Source organism: Lipomyces japonicus (assembly GCF_038497905.1).
Source record: "Lipomyces japonicus strain CBS 7319 unplaced genomic scaffold V1514scaffold_82, whole genome shotgun sequence".
NCBI lineage: Eukaryota > Fungi > Ascomycota > Lipomycetes > Lipomycetales > Lipomycetaceae > Lipomyces > Lipomyces japonicus.
In genome coordinates this window covers 20981-31505 of record NW_027117894.1, presented here as the reverse complement: position 1 = coordinate 31505, position 10525 = coordinate 20981, and the positions used below count along the sequence as shown (strand labels likewise).

At 42.0% G+C, this 10525-nt stretch overlaps 3 protein-coding genes across 3 annotated transcripts; all 3 read right to left on the bottom strand.

Annotated features, from left to right (window-relative positions):
* Positions 1–1633: 1633 nt before the first annotated feature.
* Positions 1634–5312, bottom strand: V1514DRAFT_338760 (ribonuclease H-like domain-containing protein). The gene is made up of 4 exons (XM_066928884.1): positions 5033–5312; positions 3817–4952; positions 3507–3748; positions 1634–3428 (listed from the first exon to the last, which is right to left on the bottom strand). Exons 1-4 carry the CDS (start codon positions 5236–5238, stop codon positions 1950–1952), a joined length of 3063 nt encoding a protein of 1020 aa, XP_066780749.1. The 5' UTR covers positions 5239–5312; the 3' UTR covers positions 1634–1949.
* Positions 5313–5515: 203 nt separating this feature from the next.
* On the bottom strand, positions 5516–7194 carry V1514DRAFT_338758 (glycoside hydrolase superfamily). The gene has a single exon (XM_066928883.1). It carries the CDS (start codon positions 7061–7063, stop codon positions 5543–5545), a length of 1521 nt encoding a protein of 506 aa, XP_066780748.1. The 5' UTR covers positions 7064–7194; the 3' UTR covers positions 5516–5542.
* A 602-nt stretch (positions 7195–7796) lies between these two features.
* Positions 7797–9429, bottom strand: V1514DRAFT_286615 (general substrate transporter; the record flags this gene model as incomplete). Its single annotated transcript, XM_066925206.1, has 2 exons — positions 7797–9278; positions 9349–9429. The coding sequence occupies 2 exons, from the start codon at positions 9427–9429 to the stop codon at positions 7797–7799; spliced, it is 1563 nt and encodes a 520-aa protein (XP_066780747.1).
* Positions 9430–10525: the final 1096 nt, after the last annotated feature.

The following is a 10525-nucleotide window of genomic DNA, read 5'->3' as shown; positions in this document are numbered from 1 at the left end:
TAATCTCTATCTCTCTCTTCGTCATTGACGGTTGCTTGGTGGGGTGCCGGGCGGGGCCGCGCCCCCCCCCCCCCGGCCCCCCCGGCGGGCCGGGGGCGCCCCCCCCCCCACTACCAATTTGTAGCCTATCCAATCTACTGGCTTCACTCTTGATAGAAAATAATAATAAAAGGAGTAAAAATTCTAAAGATAAACGGATGCTAAAGTCACCCGATTCCAGCTTACCTGTTTGATGCATATTCACAGATGGCGTCGACCACATTCAATCGGGATCATGCGCGTATCTCAGGCTGATTATTTGTACGGAAACATACTGGGAGAATAGTGATATAAGGATGGAGTCATTTCCTAGTACGGTAATCGAGTAATAACCAAAAGACCTAACTAGTGAGAAGTGACACTAGCTTTGATTTATTATTCTCAAAGGTACTGTTTCCATAATGGTTAGTTTATTAGTTATTTACTGTTAATTTACCGGATTCAATCGCACACTCCCGCTCAGGCCAGCTGTACATCCCAACCGAACTTCTACTGACGACCTTTCCGTATAGTCAGTACTGGAGCTTTTCACTGCAAAGACTCAGTTGCCAAACAGCCAGCGTGTTTGCCGCATCCACGTTATCCCGATGTCGCACAGTTGACAAGTTGACATCCGATCTCGCTACTCTGCAGCGACTGCAAGCTTTTTTCTCAAGTCAAGGTGCAGCGTATCAAATATGCATTACCGGACCTGTTTGTTCCCCGGCGCTTGCAACGGGAAATTAAGTTCACCAATGAGTCCCGCACGTTCGTGACTAGCGGTTCCGATGACCACTTCCCAACACCTTCGTCGAGTAAACTCTGGCTGGCTTTTTCGCGGGAAAGGGTATTAGTGATGGATTAACTGATGGTAACAATAAAAAGATCAAGTTTTCTCGATATGCTACGATTTTGCGTGTTGGACGGCCGCTATGGGGAGCATTACTAGATGAAGGTTTACAAGTCGACAACGTTGATTTCTTGCGCAAGCGATGAGACGTTCACGACGATTGCAACAACCAACCAAGGTTAAAAAAATTGGGATTTTTTTGCCATTAATCGCTGATTTGTAACAAATTTCAGTCCGATTCTTTCTGCACACACATGAGGATACGGCGTTCACAATTGTTGCAACATCCGGTCAAGGCTTTGTCATCTTCCGATTCGCTCGATGTCCACTCGTGACTTGTCTTCAATGGACTCGTCAACAACTCGTTTTTGTATTCCGAAAGTTTAGGAATTAATGTCTTTTTTTTTTTTTTTTTTTTTGCATTTAGTCATCCAATGAATGATACCGTCTCTGCACTTTTTTTCTTAATTGTAGTTTTTAAATCTACAAATCGGTTAATGTGATCACGAACCCAAGACGAATGCCATTACTGTTTTTGAATGGGTTCAGTCAATTAAATAGTCGTAGTAAATATATTCATGTTTCTGTCATGCCAAATGCAGCTTTTCAAACCTTTGCATTGTAATATTTCACGACGTAACTTACTCTAAAATACAGAATGAAGCAGGGTGCTTCTAAAAAGAAAAAAAAAACCAAAAAAAAAAATGTATCAAATTAAGCCAGAGAAAAAAATTTTTAATGTGCATACGGGATTTTTCAATATTATATGGTGTCATAAAAGTTATTTAAAATTTAAAATTTTCAATTTTTTAAAAAAAGCAAAATACTTACACAACAAGCATTGACGATTAATCAAAAAAGAAGAATTGAAGAAAATAAAAAAAAAAAAAAAGCTCAAAACACGATGACGTGCGTTTGAACACAATCTAAATAGAAAAGCAAATATTGCCGATCCAATTAGGAAAGACCATGAACATACTTTAAAATAAAATAAGCAAAAAAAAATAGTAGAAAATATCAACTAGCAATGTCTAGTTAAAAGAAAGAAACCCGGTTGAAGCATTCACATCGAACCCATAGCTTAAATGTAAAACATGACATCTTTTACCCTCTCATGAACATTGACCTTGTTTGTATCCAATAATTCAGGGCGAGGAGGCACTCCGCTCACACTCCCGCTCACACTTGTAGTCGGGCTTGCTCCAGGAGTTGGATCAAACAATCCACTCAAATAGCACCTGGCACGCTCGCAAACAAGATCCGCATAGTAAGCCGGAGGACACACGCTGACAGCTTTTGTTGCCCTTCCAAATAAGTAGCACAAGTTATGGGTCAAATCTTCCAAGGCATCAGCAGGATTTTGGAATGGCGCCACCAGCTTCTGATTCTGAAACACTTCATCATACACAACATAATAATGCGCTGGTCGGGCAGTTCCCTGAATGGCCGTGTGAGCTTGCAGGAAAAAATCCCAGTTACGAGCTTCAGTAATACCACGATCAACAACAGTACCGTTTTGAGGATTCAAAGAACGATCCGCAAATTCGGGCTTCGAAGGATAAAAGCGAGTGTTGTGTCTCTTTCCAACAATAATAATGCTGATCTTTGGGAAGCCTTGCTTGGTCAATGTGGCAGGGTACAACTCAGAGATACCCTTGCGGATAGCTGGAAATTCTTTATCCAAGACCAAATCATACTGGCCTTCAGAGACACCATCTCGATAAATAACAATGTTCTGAGGGAATGTACCGTTGTTATGCTTTGCCCACAAACGTAATCTAGCCTTAAACAATTCATCAAGATTCTGAACCATTTCCTGTCTTGCAGTTTGAACACTTAAACCAGCCGGCCATTGTCCGAAATCGGAATCAATAGAAGCCACAATACCGGCAACACTAGGAGCGTTCGAAGCAGAACCAGGCGAGGGATGAGTGACATCAATACCGACAACCATTGTCTTTCCCTCGGCCAAAATTCCAAGTTTTCTCTTATCAAGAAACTGATTTCTGCCTCCCAGCTTCAAATTCACCTTAAGTGCTACGTTGGCGAAGTACTGTGCATTGTTCGGTTTAACAAATTTACTGGAAACAACACAAACATTGAGCAACCCTGTCTTGACATCGCAAATGTACTTAACCCGGTTGTAGATGACCGCATCGGTGGAAGGCAAAATCACCAAGACAAACGGGTTCGCTTTAGCAAATCGAGACAATGCGTTTTCAACCTCGGTCTCCACATTTCCTTGATTAACAGTAATATGAAGGCCACGCTTACAAGGTCCTGCGTTTATTCCAACTTCACGAAGAACGCCAGCAAACGAATCGACCGTGTGTTTCAACTCTGAATCATCTCTCCAAGGATCTCTCGAACCTTGAGCTGAGATCCAAAGGAAAGTCCACGAGGGCAAAGACGTCTTACCTGCAAATTCAACATTGATCATATTCCAGCTTCCAAACTTGGTATTAGCACTCTTGTTGGAGCCATATTTAACGTCGGGGCTGTTAAGAACTCTTCCAGTAACAGCCAGCAATTCTGGTTTCGCCTTAATTCCAAAAGCATTCTGATGGAACAAAAAAAAACATTAGCTTTATTGAAACAAGACATGACCTGACCTTAAAAAAAAAAAAATAAAACTTACAAGAGTAGAATTTTCAGGACTCAAACCGAGAACCTTGACTCCAGAAGTAATGATTGACTGAGCATTTTGAGCAGGCTTCCGTACAGCAAATCTAATCATATTTGCAGTCTGCGATCCACTCAATTTCGTATTAGAAGGTTGACCTGCAATAACATTGCAAACTTCAACAGGCAAATACGAAGGATTCTGACGGTTTCCAACATTAATAACAGGCAAGTTTGGATCCGTGCGGATTTTGTACTCTGTTATATGATGAGTATGCAAGAAATGACAATTGATTGCCTTTCCAAAAAAAAAAAAAACCACTTACGTTGAAAAAAGAAATCAGAAACGCTAACGTATTTACCCTGCGACGGTGCTGCAGGACCAGCTTTAACTGGTTGCTTGGCTTTCTTTGCACCCTCTGGGCTTGAGACTTCCAAATAAAATTGGACACTCTGAGGTCCGCCACCATATTCTGGCACAATAGGAGCATGTTCCAATTCATGACCATCATTTTTGGTTGCAAAGCCCAAAATAGTCTTGATTCTTGGAACAGTTTCACCTTTCTTGTTCTTTCTAACAATATGCGTTACGTTGACTGACACTTTCTTCAAAAAGCTCTCCAGTCTAACCTTGCTTGTGCCATTTTCCTTTCCGTAGGCATGGATAAGTCTATCAAGAGGACCATCCTGGTAGAACGCGCCATTTTTCACTTGAACGTTAAGAACAAGACGAGAGGTTGCTGCGCGAACGCTGACAAAAAATCCGCGAATAGCTGAAAGACCCGCGCCAAGATCAAAACTTTCGGTACCAGCTGCAGCCAAGTCATAGAATTTATTGACACCGACCGAAGCAATATCAGCAGCTGCCTTTGGATTATGGCCCAAAACAATATTCAGTGCCTGGATGATCTCCTCTTTGGATTTAAAAACGGCACCAAAATTAGCAGACGTCAAGTAATTGGTCAATTCAGAAACAGTTAATGAGCCAGTATATTTGATACGGGCCACGAATGACTTGCCACTTGGTGCTGGCTCATCTTCATGTTCAGCCCTGTATAGAATTTCGTAATCCTTGGGCGCTTCAAGCTTAACCTTGGAGATCAAGTTCGACCTAAAATCGGTAGCAATGTTACGTCCATACTGGGAAAGGTGATCCTCGAGCAACAGCTCCACAATTCTTCGAGCCTTTTTACCACCAGGAACTTTACCGCCAGGACCTGGAGCAAGTTCAATGTTGTATCGATGCAACAACAAATCACCTTGAAACGCCAATTGTAGATGATTTGTCCACAAAACGGTTTCTCTTCCCTGAGTACCAAACCCAGGACGCTGGGGCAAAAGAGGATCAAGTGGAGTGTTCGAAGACCTGATTTTGTTGAATGCAAGCTTGGCAATTTGTTCAGTGTCGTTCTCAATTTTAAGCACCTGTCTATCAATCGTAGCCGCTTTACCATCCGCAGGGCTAATTCATTAAACGCAATTCAGCATGTAAAATTTAAACCATCGATGAAAGCGAAAAATAGTTAAAATACAAATTCGTACACATAGATTGGAGGCCCGGGTGGACCTCCGCGACCACCTGAAAAAGAGGAACCACCTCTTCCACGGCCTCTTCCTCCTTGAAAATCACCACGTCCTCCCTGGAAATCACCACGTCCTCCACCACGTCCTCCACCACGACCACCACGGCCACGGCCACCGCCTCCACCGCCTCGATCAAAACCGCCGTAACCACCACGACCAGACATCTTATAGAAATAAAATAAAGAAAACCATTATTAAAGAAAAAAGAAAAATAGATGAAAGGTGGTCCAACTGCGTGGTAAAGAGGAGAAGAGTAGAGGAAAAAGGGTACGCAAAATGGGTTTTAAACGTCAATCACCAAACCCTAGAAATCTGGCGTCAATTAAACATTAAGCCATGTGGAACGAACATCTTTCAAAAATGAACTACTTGCAACAATTGGCGATCTAATCCCACATGTTTATATGATTATTTTATTGACAAACTAAAAAAATCAATTATAGATGTTGTAATTACATTGAATACATTTTATGCAATTGGAACTCTGACGAGAACAAAGCTATGCTTCAGGACCTTGAACGCAGCTAAATCACTAGTCGGCACAGTTCCTTCTGTTATTCCAACATTGTTTGGATTTTCAAAGTTATTCACGGCATTAACGTCGTCGTGATACACAGTATAAGTAAGCGACGTGTCTTTGTAGTCACCCTCGAGTCTGATGTTAACTTCATGGTCTTTTTCTAAATCACGGTTGATGATTGCAATGTTCACATGTCCTTCATAAATGGCGGCCGAGACGTCAATGTAGTTTAAGATTGGCTCAGAGTGCTTAACCCAGCCGAGATCACACTGAACGTTATTGGTTTCGCCCTCATACCTGGGACCGGACACGTGAAGGTTAATAGAATGTCCTCTCATGTATTTGGCGAACAGCAAGAAAGGGAAATAAATCGTTTGCAGATAGAGTCCGTCTTTGTTGGTCATGATTGGGGCAATAACATTAACGCACTGTGCAATGTTTGCCATGCCAATGTGATGGGCCTGCCGAATGAACACATTACTCCAAGCTGCAACCGCAAGAGCATCACCAAGATGGTATTTTTCCTCTGCGCCTTTTGAACCATCTGCTCGAATGGGGTCCCACACATTCCATTCATCAAAGCAAATTTTAATATCCTTGTCGTACGCCTTTTGAGTGATCTTAGCCAAGTCCAGAAGCTTGGCCGAAATCTGAATGGCACGCTCGGCCGCAGCCGGGCCGGTCACGTTTTTGTAGTATTCTGCGTGAGACGTGTAAAGATGGATTGAGTAAAGATCAATTTTGGATACCAATGCCTGTGTCACGTCATAATCCCAATTATCAAATCCAGTGCAGCCACAGGCAATCAACCTTATACTAGGATCCAACAGCTTGAGAGCCTTCGCCCATTGGAAAGCTTTTTTGCTATAGTCAGTCGAGCTTAGCTGTCCGACTTGCCAATCGCCCCATACTTCGTTACCAAGCGACCAGTATTTGACATTGTATGGCTTCTCGTGACCGTTGTTGCGACGAAGATTAGCATAATAGGTGTTTTTGGACGAATTGCAATATTCGACCCAAGCGAGAGCTTCGTCAAGAGTGCCGGTTCCCATGTTGAGGCAAAGATAGGGCTCGACGTTCATAAACTCGCACCACTCGATGAATTCATCAGTGCCAAACAGATTTGATTCCTCACCAAGCCAAGCCAGCTCGGGACGGCGCGGACGATTCTCCTTGGGTCCGATTGCATCTTGCCAGTGATAAGACGACACAAAGTTCCCACCGGGATATCTGACCACCGGCATGTTGAGATCTTTCAGGGCCTTGGCCACATCGAGTCGATAACCTTTTTCGTTAGTCAGGCCAGGCTTTACATTTTCAAAGTCAACAATGCCGCCGTAAATGCATCGACCCATGTGTTCGAGGAAGCCAGAATAGGTTCTGTCGTCAATTGGGGAAAGAATTCGCTCCGGATCGACCTTAATCGAAACCTGTTCGGAATTCTTCCATGTCTGTGCTGACTCTGCCATAGTAAAGGGAGAACGGAAAGTAATTAAAAGAAATGTGAACAATTAAAGCGGACAAGAATCAAAGCCATGATCGACGTGTTATAAGTTGTTTAATTTTTTTTCCCAGTCACCGCCGTCATCGCGGGCCGCCCGTACCCCGCCAATTCATCCTGTTCAGCATGCGGGGCCAAATTGCCGTGGCGTGGATTAGGGCTCGGCCGGTAAAATTGAAATCGCATCCGGAAATAATAGTTGTGCTATTTTTGCCGTGTGGGGGAGGGGGCGACCAAACCCTGGCTTGAATATAGGCACAACCGGCCCTTTTTTTCATTTGACGTAGCATGGCTGCAAGATTGCCTCGGTTCAGTCTTCACTGGTACGTAGATAGCAACTTCTACTATGCATGCTATGCTGTATCTAAATAACCTGTCCATGCCTGCAACAATGTATGTAGCGTTTGAGTCAACGATCATGTAAGCCGCACCAGCAGCGGCTCTCTACTACTTCTACATTACATCTACAATACACATCTTATTAGCCGCATGTTGGTAGGAAAACGCTTATGTAATGTCTCTGCTTAAAACAAAACCTTGCATTTAAAATATATTTTCTTTTACTTTTCTTTTGGTGTTGTGTAGAAGCGCCGGCTCCATCATCTTTAGCTATTCTCATTTTTTTAGATTACAGCTGGTCACGTGGGTTTCCTCTAGGGTTACGCACAAAATATTATATTGGCAATAATACTCATCATACACTAAACTTTAGACCCAGCCTTCTCATTGCCAACAAACACTTCCTCGTCATGCTCAAGCGCGTGCTTCTCCTTATTAATTCCGTTTTCTTGCACTTCTTCAGCTGTGGACTCCATTTCCTTCAAGTAATTGACCCTGTTCCATTTTGGAATAAACAACGGCGCGTCTTCCCACAAATCATCCATTCTTTCCAACGGCGTGCGACCAGTTTCGGGCAAGAAGCAGTAAAAATAAAAAGCATTCGTAAAATTGCACACGATAAACAAGTACCAAAACTTGTAACGAAGACGTGACATTGCGATTGGCGTGATTTGAGAAATCATGGTAGTAAACGCAAACGCAGTCATGGTCGCAATCGACACGCCGATCGATCGCATTTGAATATTAAAAATCTCTGCAGGAATAATCCACGATGTCGTACCAGGCACTGCAAAGATAAATCCAAAAATCCATAGGGTTGCAATAAACCCAATTTGCGCTGATCGAGGCGTGATTTCAAGATCAAACGGGTATTTGGCCATAGTAATCGATCCTCCGATATATGTCAATCCTTGAAGAACATGCGCAACAATAATTGGCCAACGACGACCAAGTTTGTCAATCAAAAAAATACACAATGGTTGAGCAATCAAAAGATTAATAACAGCATCGATCGCGTTAAGCCGCAGAGACTGCAACGTTGTTAAATGCAATTGAGCATAAATATCGGGCGAGAAGTAAGCTATCGCGGATACGCCAGTCATCTGAACTGAAGCTTGCAATGATATGGCCATCAAGATTCGTCGGAAGTTTGATCTCGTGCTAAAGATAAGCTTGATAAGGGAAGCATTCAGGTTTGCTTTTTCCTTTTCCACGTCTTCATGAATCATGGCATTTTCCACAATCACAAACGGATCCTCTTTGTTGCCTTGAGCATGAAGACTGGCAACTACACGAAGTCCCTCTTCATCCCTGCCCTTTTTAATCAACCAACGAGGCGACTCAGGCAAAAAAAAGATAAAACTCATGACAATCAAAGACGGAATGATTTGCAATCCAAGCGGAACCCGGAACTGCCGTTGATCGTCATTGCTAAAGTTAGCATAGCATCCATATGCCACCCAACCAGAAACCAAACCACCAATACCCAAAAACGTTTGTTGCAACGCAGTCAGTCTTCCGCGAATGGATGGATGAGCAATCTCGGATTGATAAATCGGAATAATCATGTAGAACACGCCGACACCCATGCCAGCAAAGAAACGACCGGCGTACATGTAGTTGATGTGTTGCGCCCCGCATTGCAATGAGCCACCCAAGATAAGAAGAATTGTCGCCACAAACATGGACCATCTTCTACCAATTCGGTCCGAAATGGCACCTGCCACTCCTGCGCCTGCGAACCCACCCCCGGTAAAGATTGAAACCACGGCACCGGTTTCATTATCAGTAGGCTTAAACAGATTCGTAAACGATTCCGAAGCTACAACTTGAGCAATAACTCCCTAAATGTGCATATATATAAGCTTTGTTCTTAAAAAAAAACATCAACCGACAGCCAACGTCTGTGCTTACATTATCGTAACCATATGTAAAGGAACCGACGGCAACAAAACATGACAACAGGAACTGATACACTTTTGGCGGAAGTGTCATTATGCCTTATAAATTTTGTTTTCAAACGACAAAGCACTGAAGATAACTAAAGTAGTGAAGAAATGTTGAAGGATTGAGAGCTTGGAAACGTGGATATTTACCCCCATATAAGGTGAATGTTGAACCACAATCAATCATTATGTTGCTAACAAACAATGAAATTACCCCGGAGGGGTAAAAACTGTAAAGAAAGAAATATTGATTTAGATGGGAAAAAAATATGCGGGGTATGAAGTATATTATTAAGTCGGGTATATATGACGACCGAGAAGACTTCAAGACATTTAGTCTGTTCATGATGACGAGAATTTTTAAAACCTTTGCGAATACACAGTTGAAAACGGTATCGCAGACATGATACAAACAAATGAATAAATTAATGAATGTAAAAATAATAATCTAATTTTCCGTGATAATCAAAGAAAACGTAATTTCGATTTAGATTTATTTCATTAATGCTGTTCGCATTGGTAACCTTGTCGCATCAAATCTGTAAACCCCAGAAAAAAAGCTGTGTAACAGCCAGTTAAGTCAAAAATAAGTTTGACGGTGCAACGTGATGAAATATAGTTCGAAGTCTTGAAACGCAAACCGGTTATTTTGCAACTCGGCTTTTATTGCTTGCTACTAAGCGAGGACAGTAACTTTAGCCCATAAGATGTAAGCTTAACAATATCGCATGTATCGCATTCCCTATTTTTTTTTCAATTTGCAAACATGAAACGGAGAATACCTTATATTGTTATTTAGGCTTAACAAAGCACTTGTAGGAACCCCGCAACACGGTTCTCGCACTCTACAGAAATGAAAAAATTAAAATAAATGGCATAACAATTAATAGTCACAACAATTATATATTAATAGATCTATCTTACATTTGAAACAGAAATTAATCAAATATAAAAAATACATTAAAAACAATTAATAAATTTAAAAATATAGGATAGAATATAGCTGTAATTGCTTAAAATTAATGTAGGGGTTCGGAAATGCAAGTGGGGCACGCATTTTGTGAACACCGAAGCTTATCTAGTACCCTACGTCATTCTTATCGCTATCATTCGCTCTTTGGTCCATCCGGGCCGGCAAAAATGTT